Genomic DNA, 17,835 nt, shown 5'->3' with positions numbered 1-17,835 from the left:
GTCGCTGGACGGCTCTCTAGTATCTTCGTACGAATTTCTTCCGTTACGCAGAAAACCACAGTCTGCCCTTTTCCCAGCTTCCTCATTCTCATGCAAGCTACGACAGTATTTAGTTCTGGCCTGATTTATTTTCGCCGATGCACTCACCCTGTACAAGACGGTCTTTCGTCAAGTTCGCTCCAAGTGTTACGGCCGCGCGATAGTCTTGAGGCAGCCGCAAGTCTGTTCCGCGCGTGTGAGCTTCGTCAAGGAAAACCAGACAGGTTTCGAGTTGATTCGCAAAGGCCGATGTCTGCAGAGGCTCTACAAACCCTTCCCGATTCATAACCACGATCTCATCGTTGTCGTTGAAAAACACGACTCCACGAGTATTCTCTGTGGCGTGCATGCTCAGCCAGGTACGCGCGACTTCCTGGTTGTTCATCTCCAGAATCTGTGCGCCAACGTCGAGGATCACGCGAGGTGGAGGCGTGAAGCTTCAGACCGTCGACAGTAATCGTTCAGCGTCGGGTAATTGGCGGTCTCCCGCAGAAAGGAAGGCAACGGAATTCTCAGCCTGTAGGAGGTAGTCCAATACCAGAGCATCAGTGTGCTGCTGATTCGGAAGATCCAGATATGTGACGTCTAAAGGAAGCAACGCTCGGGAGTCACTGGTTCCACTGAACGCTGTGGTTGGATGGTCCTTGATCTTCCCGATGTCCCATCCTGAAGCAGACAATTTGTAAGGAAACTCTTTCATTTCTTTCGGGAAAACAATGTGAGAGAGGAAGTAGTCGACGACGCGCTTGTTGAAGCGGAGGGCCGGAAACACGAGGGATTTGCACTGCGCTCGGTCTTTTAGGTTGATGCCTTCGAGTTGGCGGAACGTAGGAGGCAGCTCAGGTACACCTTGGATCCAGGTCTGGAATTCGACATCTCTCTGATCAGTGTCCAGGAGATGGGCGAAAGACGCAAACAGGTGATCGTCCGTTAGACCTCCGTAATAGTAGCACAGTGAGGTCAGAAGGATGACTACGTCAGGGTGGCTGAATTCGGAACGAGAAGTGGGCATGTCCTTTGCGCGATAAGGTACCGCCAGTCTGGTGGGTGGAGTGCGGGAGGTGTCGAGCCCATAATTCACACGCCATCGCTTTCGGCCAAATACGAACCCCAGAACACCTCCAGCAAGGAGGCCTCGTAGCAAGAAGAGCGTGGGCCGGATACTTTCCGTAAAAAATCCACCAGGGCCAGCATTCTCGACGAGACCAATCTCTTCGTTGGTCACATCAGGCTTTGTCATGTACGCGAGAACTGCATCCTGAACAGATTGCGGTTGTGTAGCAATCGGAAATCCTGGAAGTCCGGTATCGCAGATTTTCTGGCCGACGATATCTACCAGGGGACCCACTGCGTGTAATCTGATCCTCGGAAATCGACCTGCGAAGGTCTGCTGGATCTCCAAAGAAGAAGGGACGCTATCGATGACCGAGATCGCGGCGGCATTCACTACATCCAAGATCTGATGGATGCATGACCAGCGATCTGGACTCATGTCGATAGATCGCTGCAGGCCCATGGTGTAGATGAGTTCAAATTTGACGCTGAAGTTTTCGTCGCTCTCGTCGACAATATCTCGAGATCGTTCATCGAAGAAACGCTGCGTTTGCACCAGCGACCGGCCCACGGAGTCGTCGCCGAGGGAATATCGCTCGAGACCCATCAATTGAAAGGAGAGTATGTGCTCTGGCTGCATGAGGAGGATGCCGCCACCGGCCATGCACTCTCTGGAAATCCTGTCGACCTCCTCTGCTCCGGCCTTATCGAGCTTGAGGCTACGGGAGTTGGGAAGATGGTAAATTTGGCGATTTAGCATGCCGCCAAGCTTGGATATCAGCATCTGTGCCGTTTGCTTCGCTTGCGGCTTTCCAACGACGACGCGGACAAGTTGAGCTCCATTTGCGAGAGCCGCCGCCACCATCGGCACGATGACGGACGATTTGCCTTCGCCCATGTTGAGTTGCATCGACGTGTTTTGACGAGATTCAGGACTCCGCATCTCCCTTGCGATCTCCTCTTGAACGTCTCGAATCATGATGTTGCTCTCGACTTCAAGTAGTAAAGACTCTGGATACTGAAGAGGATCCCAGTTACGATGCCCGGTGTTTTGGATTTCGGCCACAACGTCACTGCTCCTGCCAGCCCGAGATGCAATAACCATGCGCTTCGCTTTTTGAACGAGGCCCAGGGCAAGCCCGTACGATGTGACACACTCTTTCCATTCGTCCGTCAGCCTGGCCCAGCCATCTCGTCCTAGCTGCTCGAGGAACAGCATCGGACAAATCCTTGGCCACTGCCGAGACTCTACAGTCGATTCGATCCAAGGGTAGGCGGACACCGGATTGACCGCCGCCGTCATGGCGTCAAACATCTGTTGCATTTGCAATCGACAGCACGTCAGGTGAGCGTCTAGGTAGCTGAGAGAGGGGACCTGTCCCGATTCTCGACGGCTCAGTCGCCGCAAGGAATCAAGACTGGCCTTCAGTCTTTCGACATACTTTCTCTCGTACTGGGAAGAGTTCACTCCCTCACTAAGCTCGGCAACGAACGTTTCGAGCTGTTGGGGCTGGGTCGTCTCGTTGATATTCATTGACATTGGTTGAATTGGCTCGCAGCACTTAAGCAGACGAGGTGCCGGTCTCTGGAACAAGTCGGCAATGGCGACGATGCCCGTGTGTCAGCGTGGCATGGGATACGTTGCAGTGCCTGCTGACGTAGATTGACTTGGCTGGTCTCGAAGCCGGAGATCGTCTCCACAACGGTTTGAAGGTAGGAAAAGAGCTGTCGATTGTCGAAGCGGGTCTTGAAGATTATCTTCACGGCGGCCATAGTACCTTCCATGTCCACATACGACGACTCGTCATGAGCACTGCCCGCAGAGGGCCTGCTCGGGTGAGGCGTGGGCCATTGATCCCGGAGGAAAGATACCAATCTGTCCACTGCTAAATGCCGGTGACTTTTAAACAATTCCTGTTGGCGCTTGCCATATTGCTTCCTGGACTCGCCCTGGACTTGCGCCAGTTTGGCGTCGGGTGAGTTGTGGAATGCCTGTAGATGTAAGTGGATCTCCTTTTCCAGTCTGGCTTTGGACACCGAACGTCCTTCAGCTACTTGGAATGATGGAAGTGATGGTGGAGTGACCACTTTCAGCTCGTCGCAGTTGTATAGGAGCACCACAGTCTCAAGTATCGCCTTCTCTATAAGGCCAGAGCAAGCCATGGCAGACAACCAAATCATCAGACCATATTTGTTGACGCTCGGGCGTTGCTGTCCACTCAGTACCCGGTGTAAAGCAGGCCAATTGCCAGAAAGGAAGGAACCCCGGTCTTGGAGGAGCATGCCGTCATATTTGACCTGCGACAAATCTACTGGACGTTGAGGTCCAGAGACCTCTGTTGCACGACACAGAAAGTCCCAGAGACATGTGGCCGACGGAGGTCTAGAGTGCAAGGTGCTGCGACCATTGTGGACCAGACTGCAGAACTCGTAGGCGCTGCGTTGTCGATTGGTTCGCGCGTTTCGATCCCTGGATTGGTAGGTGACGTCGTGCTCGCGGGTGTAATCTTCTGCTCCATATCCAAATATGCGCCAGACCGACGATCTGATACACTCTCTCTGCAGGAGGAGTGGTTCAACGTCTCGTATCGTGGGCAAGTCGACCTCGGAATTGGGGTACAATACCTGGTATCGCTTCGCGTCGTGAAGTAGTGAAGTCGCAATCTGGTAGAAACGAGGGTGCTGAGCCATGAACCCAAGCTCTGTGCGCCAACTGAATGTCTGCATGACACGCTCATTTCTTGGGTAGTACGCTCTTTTTGGCGTCAGCTCGGCTATGCGCGACAGAAGGTCTATGTTCTCGTCTGACAGCTGATCGAAGGATCGGACGGCAGCAGAGCTCAATATGCTGATTGCTTGCTCTGTCCCAGTCCTCTTCGTTAAAGGGTCAGGTAGGCAATAGGACGTGAGTGCGTGAAGATAGGCCAGGAACAATTTGCTCTGTGTACTGCCATTGTCCACGAGTCGTTCGAGACAGGTGTCAACATCGAAGGAATGCCAACGCGTGACGGTCTGACGGCTCACAGAGGTCTTCGAGTAGTATAGACCAGTGTCATCCCCGTTGCATGGTATCCGATGGGAAGTCTTGACGCACGTCCTGCCCTCGATGACTATGATTTTCCGAACATCGTCGTGCTCTTCTCTTAGCATGAGCTTGTTGCGAAAGCCCACTAACGTCCCAAGCGTCTGGTCAGGGTCGACGATCATGCCTCGGAATTCACGACATCGTAGAGTCGTCTCATTTTGTATGAGATGAAACGATAGTCGCAGAGTCGGTAAGTTGACGTCCAGGAAGGTTGAGGAAGACCCAGCAACACAATGGATTGATCGCGGCTGTGCAAGTGGAGCAAGAATACTGGCCAGCAGAGTTGCTGTCTCGCTCTTCATGCTCACCAAAAGACTCCCATTTCTTGGGAGCATTAGCGCCCACTTGGAGTCATCGCGTTTTTTGCCATTGTCAAGGATTCCATTGTACCTGGAAAGTACCCACTTTTCAGTGGCTTGAGCATTCCAGGCCGCCGCGACGGGACGGAATTCCACATTCCCAGTGGCATAGTCGTACCAGTGGATGAAATCATCCACAAAAGAATCCGGGAAATGCTCACGAAACAGTCGAGCGGGTATGAACTCGAACTTGGCTCTTGATTTTCGATCGAAGATCTGCATCATGAGCTCCTTTGAGACTGGACCTTGTGAAGTTGTCAGGCCGAAATGGACCTCACAGCCGCGGTGCTCTCTCTTGCTCGAGAAACGCATTCCTGCGACATTTGATGGCATCACCTCCACAGCTGACTTTCCGAAAAGGACTTGGTAGCTTGAGTGCTCCTCATATTCAGAGGGGAGGCGGTCCAGCGGCTCGCCGTTGACAAGCAGCTCGCCGCTGATCAGATTGTAGTGGACCATCAAACCATCATCCCGTGCGGTGGTCGTGGTACATGTGGCAGTCCAGTGATCGGAGCTCTCAGAAATGTGCCAGTGTTGTGCTGGTCGATAGGCAGACCACGACTTTGCAATGGCATCGTGAAGCCCCTCATGATCCGCGGCTATGATGTGACGGGCATCGTAGAGGAGTCGCTGGTGCCGCGAATGTAAAAGCTGTGTTTGGGTGCTGTTTGTGGCTTCGAGAGAATGCCTGCCATCAAAAACAATGATGCAGCACTGTACAAAAGCTGAGGCAGCCGTGGGAACGGCCAAGATCGTTGGTAAGTGCACTCGTTCAACGTCGAAACTACTTGCGCACGTGAGGGCGGCTTCCACGCTCCTAGCCAGTAGTTGTTCGCGATCGGTAGCATCTGCCTCATGTGCTTTGTTTTTCAAAAGATGTGCCCATCCAAGCGAGACTGCAGATGCCCTTTCCAGGTACCGCAGACAAGCATCTTTGATTTCGTTGGACGAGCTCAGCGAGAGGAGACGCCGCGCGACGGCGATGAAGACAGCCAGAGCTTGCGAAGATTCCCAGTTCTGCTCGACTCGTTTGAGTGCAGCATCGAGATTTTCGATCAGGACGGCCGGGAATTCGTTCGTGCTCAACAGTTGGTGGCTTTCTCGTAGTGTACCTTCTTGCCCGTGCCGGGGTCCAGTTTGGTAAATGCATTGTAACAACACAAGTGCAGTCTCTGGTTTCTTGAAATCGATGGAAGGGTGACCTAGCTGTACTGCAATATCCATCCATTGGAGACGATAAGCCAGAGGGATAGAGGCCAGTTCCTTAAACTCGTGCAGGGACATGTGATCAGGACACTCTGACTGGTTTGCAATGACCGCATTTGGGGGCGGGCCGTTCGGCAGCCGTGCAGGTCGGAAGATGTACTTTTGCAGCGCTTTAGATCTACCCGGTAGCACATATGTGCAGGATCGAGGTAGCTTCTCGGTGTAGACAACGGGAGCAAGAAACATACTCCTGCTGCTGTCATAATATTGGTAGGTCAGCCCGCTCTGGAGGCAGACATCGCGCTCGGTAGCCGTGGACACAACCCTGCCTCTGCGATGAGTGCCTATGTGAGGTTTGTTCTGGGACAGAAGCCCCACGCGCTGGGGGTAGGCATCGTGGGGAGGTGAGAAGAAGGCGTGTGCGAGGTGTGGATCCTCACTCAGACGATGCGATGATCGTGGCTGCTGCGTATCGGTGTATTCGGCCCCTAGTACATTGAGCCGCAATTCCATGGTACTGTCGCGCCAGTGCGCGAACCATGCCGGTACACACAGCTCGAAGATCACCGTTTTGACTTTGGCATCGTTCGCTGGCAGCGGCCATTCAAAGACTTCAATGCTGAGTCTATCGGCTTGGGTCTTGTACTGACAGCGAGCACATGTAGTAGGGTGATACTCCTCGGTCAGTCCTGAGCTGTAATTGGTGATACGTTCGTAGACGTCGCAGCTGGTCTGGTGGTAGAGCCGCATAAGGCCTGCGTACTCGTCCTTCACTCGACGCAGTTCATTAAGCTTCGAGATCCGTGCCGCTGCAGCACGGTCAATCACACGTTGACGCAGCGCCTGGTGGTCAGCAGATTCATCGAAATATCTCGCTGCGAAGCCGTGCGGATCATCAGTAGTCTCGAAGAGCTGAGTCGACGGCTGGCGACCCGGTGCGGTCAACGATGTAGTCTTCGACCGCCATGAGCCTCTCCATTTGCCTTCGCAAAGGTAAGAGAAGACTCTGCAGCAAGTTCTTGGATATTCCCGGCTCATAGTCATCCAGCAAAGGGCAAGTCGCAATCGCCATCTTGTCGCATGCCGTCCATAATTCTAGCATGACGAGGATCATGACGGAGGTGGCCTCGGCATTTCCAGAATAATGTGGTGTCGCAAGATGGTGATATCGTCTCATCAACTGAGCAAGCTGACCGCAGGCAGCTAAATCGTTGCCGTGCTCCTCGGCCCAAGTAGAGAGATAGGTTCCAACCCAAGTTTCGAAACCGTGTAGGTTCTGGACAACCACACTCCCCTCAACGGTGTGGCTGGCGAGATCTGGCAGGACATGAGCATGGTATGTGATCAACTTCTGAACTGGACGAAAGTCGCTGTTGCGAGACTGCGGCTGTCGAGACTGGAGTGACTCGATGAACTTGTCAAGACCGTCAAGGTCCAGTCGTGTGTCTCGGTTGAAATTCAAGGCCGAGAGCTGCATCATGTCTACCGTGCGAGCCCCGGAATGCTGAACTTCCAGCCAGCGACTAGTCATCCTCTTATGCGCTTGGCATGTGGCTTTTCGGACAGACTCCAGGACGAGGGGATTGATGTCGGTCCCCGTCTTCAACAGGCGGCGTGTTAACTTTGCAGTCATGACGTACAAAAGGTCAGTCTCAATGGGATGTTTTGCCGACTTCTGCAGAACATGCGATACGAAGAATAGAATGAATTGTTTGTACAGTTTAGGTCCGTCGTTCGCCTTCGCCGATTGCGAGAAGCCCAGTTGAAGTGACACCCGGAGAAAAAGCCAAAATGGAGACCGTCGCCAAGGAAATCGTGCATCTGACCAGAGCACTTCCTCCCGGGTGTTCTTGGCGATGACTTCGACGTCGACATAAGTGCCAAGGGCTGTGACGAAGCCGTTGAAGAATCCGGTCACCATGTCCGGGTCCGTCGTGTCTCGGTCCTCGTCGTGCATTTGTCCAGCCTTTTTGACTTGAGGTTGTAGACCTGGGACACTTTGATGGCTCATGAGGCTTAGGGTATGTGCAATGACCGTCTGGAAGTCCACCTCGGCTGCTTGACAGAGTTCAACTGATGTAGCAGACGCAGGGAAATGGCGGATGAGTCTTCCCTTCGTGGTCATCACGGCTTTGTTGAGAGGGGCCAATTCGAAGGTTTCGAAGTGGATGTTTTTGTCAACCTTGCGTATAATGACGCCTGCATTCTGGGCATGAATGTGCAATGGAAGGAATCCTCCTAAGAAATGGTTAGCGAACGGCATGGATTCTGTAAAGCCGCAATGTACCATGGTCGACAACGTTCTGCAGAGCGTCCCGCAGCTGATCTTCCATAACTGCATCTGTAGACAAAGAGTGGACTTTCTTCAGGTTCGAGAGCATGTCTATCATCATTTCGACAGTCACCAGTTGACTGTCTTTGAAAAAACCCAGGTATATCTCCAACGCCTCGACAACCGTATCCAATAACGCATCACCGACGCCACAAGCAGTGTCATTTTTTTGGGGTAGTTTAGGTGGAAGAAAGACGTGATTGACAAGGTCAAAGAAAACATCGCGAGAAAGCATAGTGACGGTCCGGTATTGACAAGTTTTCTGTAAGCTGCCGTGTGATTGGAGTCTGATTAGAAAGCGCCGTGTCATGTGGACGAGGTAACACAGAGTAGCTCACTTTATATCCATCGACCTCCAACTTCTGATGTCCTTGCGGGGGCATTCCTCTGTAGAAGTCAATACAAGTTAGGGGCAGGGCCTCCCACGGGACTCGTCAACGCTATAGCTCGTCTGAGAAAGAAACCTCGTTTACCTTTATTGGTTTCTCGACGAACAAGATCGTTGTAGATGTGCGAGAACGTGGTCGAACCTAATCGAAGAAGACTGAGCTTCGAAGCTACGAAGGGTAGACTGATAGAGCTCGATGTTTCATTGTACTGTAATGGCGGAAATGCTCTGAGTGAGATCACCTAAGACCAGACCAACTTCCAGTAGATGCTGTGAGAGCTTACTTGACTAAGGTCATCGGTTTCAGCGGGGCCAGGGGAACATAGCTCTTCGTTGAAATGGCTATTGAAGGCTATTAGCAGACGACTGCCCGCGAATGATTTCCCTACCTCACTGTAGCTTAAGGTTTAGAGCCCCGCGATTGAGGCGAGCTGTAAAAGTGTGGACAGATATGGCCTGGCTAATCTTCCGCTGGGCATTGAAGTATCACACGTGTCAGTCGCGAAAGCCGAGGCGGTGCTCAGGAGCTGTGTTCTGGCTGATGAGGTTCATAGCAGATGGCGTTGGTCCCTATCAGCGGGCTGTTGTCGCATCTGCCGACGCTCTAGGGTTACTAGTAAAAATTGGCTCTTTCGCCGAAGTTCTTGTGTTGGCCTCACGAGATATCGCTCTGCATCACAGATCGCTAAATTAAACTTATCTGCAAGACGCGAGCAGTCCTGCTCTTTTCCGTGAGGTCTCGGCCTTCGTCTCCTTTTTGAGGCATTTAAAGCTATGTCTGTTGATCCTGTTCTTTGTGCCTTTCTGTCGAACCGTTCGACTGGGTAAATGAGGTTGTGGATACGTGTCGCTCCTCGATTAGCATTTGCGGTTGGATCCCTCGAATCTCTCGATGTGAATACTCAAGTTGCTTGTCGACCTCGACCTAGCGAAGATCATTGGCAGTGGCCGGTCGGGAGCAAGGCACCAGACCGGAACAGTGGAGTTCATGGCGATTCAAGTCCTGCAGAAAGCAGCACATACATACAGGCACACGACCTGGAATCATTCTTCTACGTTCTCCTGTGGATCTGTGCCCGCCGATCGTAGGAGACGGAGTTTGGTTGTTCGAAATCTGATCGGCCGAAAGTGAGCAGGCTCGCAAGATGGTACCCAGGTACTTTCGATCAGATTGCAGAGGCGAAAAGAGGATACATGCATTCGGTTGAACGGTCTTTGTCGGATTCCTCCTAGGCTGCAGCAACCCATGAGGATCTTGCTCCAGTAGAAATTCATGATAATAGAGTGGTCGCTTATCACGCAGAGTTGTGTTTCCTGCAATCAGGATTTCACCGTCCTCGTTCAAGGTCCACGACGTCAGTTCCTCCTCATCCAAGAATGATGACTTTGTAAGCCGTTTACCGTATACCGCAACGCTGTCGTTGTCTCCCAGATCGGCGAGATGCTGAAGGTCTTGAACCAGTAGATGAAAGTGAGATCTTCTCTCCGCATAGTGAGCGGTCCTGCTTGCCTCCCCGATTTGTTCCACTTTGTTGTCCAGGAGCGCTGCCCGCTGTCTTGCCACCATGACATTATTGGCCAAGGGAACGAAGACCTTTTCAAAGTCCGGGTATTTTTTGGCGCACGTACACAGCAGTCGCATGGCCCTGTGGCTCGCAGAGGACCAACCATAATGCTCGGCTAGCTGCGGCGACCACAGCGCCGCGAGTGTGGTGAAGTTCCGCTTTCTCATTACAGTATCTCGTTCTGACTCGAGTCACCACCTGGCTTTTTCCGCTTCTTGTCCGTAGGCTGCACGGAATCTACCATCCGTGCAAGGTTCATAAGATCTGCCCATTTCGCATCTGTACGTGCTTGGTCTAATTCTCCTGTGGCCCAACCGGAATCGCCAACAATCTTGATGACCTCGGCCAAGGTAGCAACATGTGTCGAAGCTCGCTCAGTTTCTTAAGAACTTCAGAAAGTGTCGGTCGATGCGTCGAGGAGGAGGTGTTGCTCGAAGGCTTGATTTGGTACTGTTCTCGATCTGAGACCATGGCGGCTAGAGGTTTCCGCCATGCTCTCGTCCGTTTCGCCTCGTGTAAGGAGAAATCAGAGAGACGACTTCCTTGGCGCCTAGAGAGCACAGACCATGACGTGCACGGTCGACTTGGCGACGCGTCATGGTCTGTGCTCGATATCACAGCAATGGTCATATGACCAGGGAGCAGTTTCACTTGGCCCGTCTAGAAGCTTCTAATCACGTGACAATGCGGAAGCCGCGTCTTCGTAATCGTCTCCACACGGTCAAGAAGGTCTCCTTCTTCGACTCTTTTCCTTTAGGCTTTGGACCAGAGACATAAGCTCGATTATGTCCACAGACGATCTCTTCATTCTATCCCTTGCCCACGAGCTGATCCTCGCGATTGCCAGCTATCTCAACCTTCGAGACCTGGAGTCGCTGAATCAGAGTTGTCGCGATATGCGCCGAATCACTTTCGACGCCTATCATGACGCCGCACAGAACAGCAGCGTCGTCGCTATCTTCCTAGCAAGTGGCGGTCTACGATATGAACGTCGAAAACTACTCCGCTTCGCTTGCCAGCGAGAAGGTTCAAAAGGGATTTTCAATGCTGGCCTGGCACAGTCGCGAACCGCCACGAAACCATAAGCTGTCTCTACTGGAACTTTACTTGTACTCCTGAATGGACCCCTGGCTCTCTGCGAAAAGCTGCCGAGGCTGGTATTGCGACGAGATGGTCTGCAGTGACAACGTTCGATCTGGACTCGGCTGAGACAGCCTGGATCGAAGGTACAACGCTTGGGACGCTCAAGCGGAGCGACGGGCTGGTCACATATAAGGAGAGCTCAACCCGATCGACAATCACTCTCCATGACGCAGCCCTTGTCCCTAATCCAGACATCACCAAGCCAGCTCAAAAAATCTTGAGCAGAGGTTCACTGCGTTGGTTCCGTGAGTATCTCAGAAAGCATACACCGCGCGAGTGCGAGATCATCTGGCCAAACGACGAGACGGCATCCGACTTGTTGAGCCTCCCTAAATTGCCAGGAGCGACTAAGAGTCTAACCATTCGCAACATGAGGAAGCTGTTCAATGAACCAGTACGCCTCAAAGCAAACCAGACGCCACGGGTGGAATCTCTGATTCGCAAACTGAAAATGTTGGAGACCCTCTACATCGAGCCGAAATCCTGTCCTAAGTTGGATTTGAAGGCTCTGCGCACATGGAAGGTCAAGATTCTCGAGCTCGATGAGGGAACAGCAGAAGTAGCCAAATGACTCCCTACGGTTTGGGTGCCGGATGTACCGGCGCTGTAAACAAAGCAATCTGATGTCAGAGACAACAGAATCGATTTGCTGTTATATACAAAAGAGCTTTTTGTGCCTTCTACAAAGCGAAATTGTGGGGACACTCCTGACTACCCGACGCACAACCTGAAACCTCAAATACCGTACAGTCAACGGAGCAAATTTATCCGCCCAAATATCTTCTACGCGGATGGTGGTAACCAAACACATGTCGCCAATTGCAGCATTCGCTTATAGCGCGCCCACGAAACGCATCGTGCGAGCCGTCGCCACAACGTTCAGAAGTTGCAGACGCAGTCGAAGCCTTAAGTGGTCGTCAGAGAATCGTTGATATGCTAGGGAGACTTGAAAACCGCCTACTCCGAGTCTATTCGCAGTACATCGACGGACTCGAAGCATAAGTCGGAACACAGGGAAGATCGCATTCCTTCATGGAAGCGTGCGGAGATCAGTCTGCACTGTTCGACCCATCCACTGCTTCGATCGGGGTCTCGCGCCATTATGGCAACAACATCCGCAGTGTCTGGTTGATCCTAATGGGGGCGCGGACGCACTCATCATCGCTGGAACAACCCTAAGTGTGACAGGCCCGAGACAGTCTTCGAAGCAGATTGCGAGAAAGGTTCATTACTAATACGGGCCAACAATTTGGGTTTCCCAGGGCAAGCAATGCGCCATTCCGGTTTTGACTTGAGAATGTCATGCGGCGAGTTCGCAAAGCTTTTGACGGAGCGATTGGCATTGTAAATAGCTATGGATGCGGTGAATCGGTTTACGTGCGCACTGTGGTGCGTGACCACACTATGGAACACCCATTGGGGATTTAGTCGGACAGGGTGTTCTTGGCTCACTCCATCGTAGACTGCTCCATACTGTCTCTTCGTCCAAGTGATCGACAAATTCGACTAGTCATCATACTTGAAAGCCATCTGTGCACCCCTTGTCGGGAGGTATCCATTAGAGGCCTGGGACTTTTAACACCTCTAAATGCAGCACACTGTAGCCAGGTGCCGCTAGTATGAGACCCCCTTCGGGACACTCGACAAGGTGTAATAAAGCATATTGTGTACTGGAATAGAATCCAGCTTCTACGCAGAAAATTTTTGCCCGCAGACATGCACATGGCGAAAGCTTTCCCATTAGGCAAATGGACAGTCGTCCCTTTCGTCGAGGGTCAGCAACGCTCAGGAGAAGATTGGTCAGTTGCTAAATTTCAGCGGTCGCAACGAGTGCGATACCTTATCCGCACAGCCCAGCTCAACAGAATCGGAGACACAGACGTGAATATTGCAATATGTGAAGTGGTTACTAAATCGAGATTACTGCTGTCCCATCCTGAGCTTGCAGATCCGCGGGCGGGTAATACAATACATGATATAGCTGCAACCAGAGGCGACGACGGTGCGGCTCGACTGGTGGGAGGAACTCTGCGATGGGACATCATAGCTTACTCCAAGCCCCTAGCAAGCGAGTCTTATGCCCATTTGCCCGAGACGATATTATTCGCCACTATAGGAGTGTCTCAGAGCTTCACAAAAAGATACTTCTTTCGCACAGATCTAAAAGCCATTTATGGCACGCGTCAGGGGGACAGCTTCTTGTTCCCACTTTACGCCGCTTTGCACCAGTGGGGCATTGCAGCGAGGCTGGTCAATGTCTGGAGGCCGATCACCACTCGAACCCTCGACCAGCGAAGAGCAGCGAAAGTCATAGCTACGTGGACCAGCCATTGTGCATTGTATCTGGAAGATGGCCGAGACCAAAGCCGAGCTCAATTGCATATGCAAGCAGCATGTTTGACACACGTCAGCGAGGAGGGTACCGCGGAACACAACCACACTGAAGCGGACATACCTCAAACCAGTATCGGAAGCCTACCCGAAGAGATTTTGCTCCTCGTAATTGAGTACGCTGTACAGGACAGAGCCGCCCCTGTGGAGTATACACGCTACAATGAGCGGCCAGGAAAACGATACGAGGGGAAGCAGCCGTGGCTTGCCGACATTCAAAATATGGGCATTCCGCTTGTGAACCGGCAGTGGAATCGTATCTTCAACGGTCTTGTAGACGATCTGACGGTGACTGTCTCCATGAGTGATTGGCGCGACAGCCCATGGACTACCACACCACTGATGGTTGTTCATCCCAAGAGCTACGTGGCATTACAATGCGCGAGGCGCATCACTCTTGATTGCTCCATTCTACCGCTGTTCGCGGCATACCCCTTGCCCACACAGCTAGCGGATATCTTGCGATCAAGGGAGTGCCTTCCCGAAATGCGTTTCTCGGCGCCACGAGGCCCTGACACTTTTTTACCTTATTTTCCAGACTATCTGCCGTTCGCATCCCGCACAGCTTATCTACGAGACCTTTTGGAACCGATTGCAGCCGTGTACGCAGCGAGGCACATGACATTCGCCGTGCGCGTGCCTGACTGGGGGAATGCGGTACAGTGTGTGCGCGCTAGTCCTGGTCCGCTGCGTGAGGGAGAATGGCCGTTATTGTTGTGGGCTGCGTACAGTGGGAGCCGTGCGGTAGCTTCGCTTGCACTGCGCGCGCAGGACCAAACGCTGGAAGAAGTGCTGAACTGGAGGAACATGTCGGGTGAGACTCCTCTCTATATGGCTGCGATGCAAGGAAACCTCGATGTCGCTCGGCTCTTACTATCTTTTGAGGAGACTTTCATCGACTGCATGACTTCGGACGGGCGCAACCCCCTGCTTTGTGCGGCTGCATCAGGCCACACTGCGCTCGTTGAGGAACTTCTCTTGTGCATTTCTGACCGTTACCCCGGGCAAGAGAAAGCACAGATACTGGACGCAAGGGAGGAATGTGGCGGTACCACACCGCTTATCGCTGCTGCAATTCAGGGTCATGATGGCGTCGTGGCAGCGCTTCTTCAGGCTGGGGTGGACAGTGATGCCATTGACTACCGTGGTTACACGGCGCTTCGCGCCGCGGTGAGATTTAAACACTCAAAGACACAGGATCTGCTCAGATCCTGGAACATGGCAAGCCATAATTGAATGCAACTTGTTATGCTTTACAGCAAGCCTCAAATCTTTCCCAATCATGCCAAGTCAGCACAAGAAGTCTCTCGTTTGGGGAGACTAAGCTGGGTAGCACATGCACCGGTCCGACGGGCATACGTAAGTTAGTGCAGCAGGTTTTTCCGCGGAGCATGTGCTAGGCTGCATGCAGATCTTAAACCAGCTTTTGACCTTCTAGCTTAGTCAAAATTATTGTGCTAATGTACACACAGTCCTAGAGGAGCCCTAAAGAATACAGGGCCAGGTCATGATCTGTCCTGTAAATCAAGCTACTCAGCGGAGTGTTCTTCCTGCCTGTCCGAGTTGCGCAGAAGCGAAAGGCAGGGAGTCCTAAGGCCGCCCACGTATAACCGTTAAAACAATCCCGCTCATGCGCCAGAAGCAAATGATCGTTATAGCAAGAGCAGCGTGACTTGAAGACGTACGCTCAGCGCCTAGTTCGGACCTTTCGACACTCTCCAAGACGAAGTGTGCTTAATAGGCTTTGGAGTAAGAGCGAGCGCCTCATGGTGGCATTGATAGCTACAAGTGTGTGACCGGACAGTTTCTATGACTGTTGCAGTGTTTTAGCATGCACTCGCGGCCTGAACGCCTGCGACTAGGTGATGGATGCGGCCTGGAAGTTATCAGTATTTTTGAGGGCGATTTAGAGAGCAAGTAGTTGTGCATCTCTTAATCAAGAAATGCAACTGCAGTTTGATACTAGCACCTAGCACCACCAGCACCGCTAGCACTACTAGCACCACTAGCACCATTGCTAGCCTCAAAATTGTTGCGGTTGAAACGGACACGCCTTTGCAGGCGATGAATCCGGCTCATATTGAGTGATTTTCCTTGGACTATACAGCGGCCACATTTCGAACAAAAGTAGAATGTGGCCGTTCCCTCGTTAGCGTTGTTCCACCCTAGTGGCAAGGACCTACGATCACTATTGAAGACGAAGAGACAGCCTGCGCCACGATCGAATCTCTGCCAATAGACTCAAAATCTACAAGTACACCGATGGAAGTAGCCGGGTGCTGCAGCTGTGTACCCCGCAAAGGGAAAGACAAGGAGTGCAAACATAGGAACAGACAGGGTCTCGGTGTGGGGAGAGATCGACTAACTAAGTAATTATCATATTACCCTCGTCGTCTGCAACACCTTGCTAAGCCGTGGGTAATCGTTTACGCCCGAGTCTAGAATATTGGTGCTTGACTCTAGCGTTTGCATGCTCGACTGCAGCGACGATACGCAGCCCTGCAAGGCATTCTGCGTGCTGATATTCATCCTGTCTAATCACGACAAGTTCTAATGAAGTCAACAAAGCCGTCGCAGGACGCCCTAGTCGGCTTCAACATCCCTGTTTGGCCACCTCTTAAGAATTGCAGTGACACCTGCCGCAGAGTCCTTGGTTTGTTTACCATGGCGAATGAACTCTTTTTCCATGAATTTCAATGTTCTTGGCAAGTTCTATTGCTAACTACTACAACGATGTTGAGATTTGTTAGCCACGACGTGACTTCGCTTTCTAATATCATCAAGTACGCCACGCCGCTTTATCCTCTTAACGTTGGTCCTCAGTGTAGTCTTGCACATTCCCCTGCACACTGTTATACTATGTATTTGTTGGGTACAAGGCGCCCTGGTCCCCTATCTGGGTTCCTGCTCTTCTTCTTTCGACCTCGACTCCGAGACGCCGGTTGACCCTGCCCATTTCGGCATATACAGTATCAAGGTTGTTGTTCGCCATCGCTAGGCTCAGCTTGTTTTCTTCTGCGAGCTGAATCGCTCGGTCTATACCGCTCTGTTTCCTGGTCGGAATCAGCAGATCAGCTTAACGAGGCGATTTCGTACTAGGCGACACCTTACGTGGGCGGCTGTGGATCGCGATACTGACATTCGATCCTTTGCTCCATGCATTGCCGGCATGGGCGTCTGCCATCGCACCTCTGCTTACGCTTGCGACACTCCTAAACGAAGTCAATACTTCTCTCGGTTAACGTCGTGCGTTGCACGGCAGTTACCTCGCATGCCTGGTAGATTGTCAGTCTTGCTAACCTGAGCCATGCGGTTTATACATCGCTCACTGTTCTAGTACGTCTAATCTTCTCTCTCGGCCCGTCCACTTCGATCTCGGTCAGCGTTGGCTGCCATTGTGGCCCGCCAGCGTTGGCGCTGACAGGCAAGCCTGGGACCTGAAAGGACGTAGGATGCAGTGGTTGTGACCACTGCCTCGGGTCTCCCCCATGTCGCGCAGTGGGATACGTAACCTGATTGGGGTAGGTTGGGTAGGGATTTGGTGGAGGGGCTGCTCCATGGTATGGCCGCGTGTTCACATGCTGGCTGCTCTCAGGATTCATGAAGCCATTATACGGATCCATGGAGTATGGCAGCCGCACGGTCTTCAGCAATTGCCTGCGTGGGCCTCTGGGAAGGTTCACGACAAAATGGCGGTACCGAGTAGTTGGAGAGCGATGCGCGGACTCGCCTATATTTCGCCCAAGCAATATCACCACAATCACGGCCAGCACCAGCGAGGGTAATAAGGAGGCAGCAGCAGTCAACATTCCGGTGAAGCGCAGTGCCCTAGCTGCAGACTCCCAACAGCCCCGACGAATCGGAAGACATACCGTCTTCCGTCCAGGCTAGACCCTGTCGATCGGCGGCACTTGAAGCTCCACGGAAACGCCGCCCTTCGTGAGTAGCGTCCATTAGTCCGTCATTGTGGTCACCTAATCATATCTTGTGGCTGTCCTTTAGTTCTACCGCGAGATTAGCGCAACGTGATCTGGATTGAGCGCGATCCCGCCTTCTATCTCCTGTATCCGCGCGAAATGTCTCATTTGTACGGGCGTTCGTATGTGTACCCTTGCCGGAATCTTCCTGCGAATTTTCCTACGAATCTTCAAAAAGCAATGTGCAAATGCAGTGCACAACTACTCGCAGCATCGGACTTCGATTACTATCGTCTCACCGCACCTACGAAGATGGTGCTCGGCTACAGCCTCTGCGTGATACGCAAATCGCCATGG

General features: G+C 52.4%; 4 protein-coding genes across 4 annotated transcripts; 2 read left to right on the top strand and 2 right to left on the bottom strand.

The window, feature by feature from the left end:
• Positions 1-109: 109 nt before the first annotated feature.
• On the bottom strand, positions 110-8,309 carry M409DRAFT_71485 (uncharacterized protein; the record flags this gene model as incomplete). The annotated part of the gene is made up of 5 exons (XM_033819189.1): positions 110-476; positions 717-2,677; positions 2,761-6,613; positions 6,675-7,980; positions 8,030-8,309. The coding sequence occupies 5 exons, from the start codon at positions 8,307-8,309 to the stop codon at positions 110-112; spliced, it is 7,767 nt and encodes a 2,588-aa protein (XP_033659617.1).
• A 2,503-nt stretch (positions 8,310-10,812) lies between these two features.
• M409DRAFT_61386 (uncharacterized protein) lies at positions 10,813-11,741 on the top strand (the record flags this gene model as incomplete). The annotated part of the gene is made up of 2 exons (XM_033814734.1): positions 10,813-11,053; positions 11,089-11,741. The coding sequence occupies 2 exons, from the start codon at positions 10,813-10,815 to the stop codon at positions 11,739-11,741; spliced, it is 894 nt and encodes a 297-aa protein (XP_033659616.1).
• Positions 11,742-12,886: 1,145 nt separating this feature from the next.
• M409DRAFT_61385 (uncharacterized protein) lies at positions 12,887-15,050 on the top strand (the record flags this gene model as incomplete). Its single annotated transcript, XM_033814733.1, has 3 exons — positions 12,887-14,731; positions 14,821-14,920; positions 15,034-15,050. 3 exons carry the CDS (start codon positions 12,887-12,889, stop codon positions 15,048-15,050), a joined length of 1,962 nt encoding a protein of 653 aa, XP_033659615.1.
• Positions 15,051-16,418: 1,368 nt separating this feature from the next.
• M409DRAFT_61384 (uncharacterized protein) lies at positions 16,419-17,370 on the bottom strand (the record flags this gene model as incomplete). The annotated part of the gene is made up of 3 exons (XM_033814732.1): positions 16,419-16,614; positions 16,673-16,773; positions 16,891-17,370. The coding sequence occupies 3 exons, from the start codon at positions 17,368-17,370 to the stop codon at positions 16,419-16,421; spliced, it is 777 nt and encodes a 258-aa protein (XP_033659614.1).
• Positions 17,371-17,835: the final 465 nt, after the last annotated feature.

Source organism: Zasmidium cellare, assembly GCF_010093935.1.
Source record: "Zasmidium cellare ATCC 36951 unplaced genomic scaffold M409scaffold_72, whole genome shotgun sequence".
NCBI lineage: Eukaryota > Fungi > Ascomycota > Dothideomycetes > Mycosphaerellales > Mycosphaerellaceae > Zasmidium > Zasmidium cellare.
This window is presented reverse-complemented; position numbering and strand designations above follow the sequence as displayed.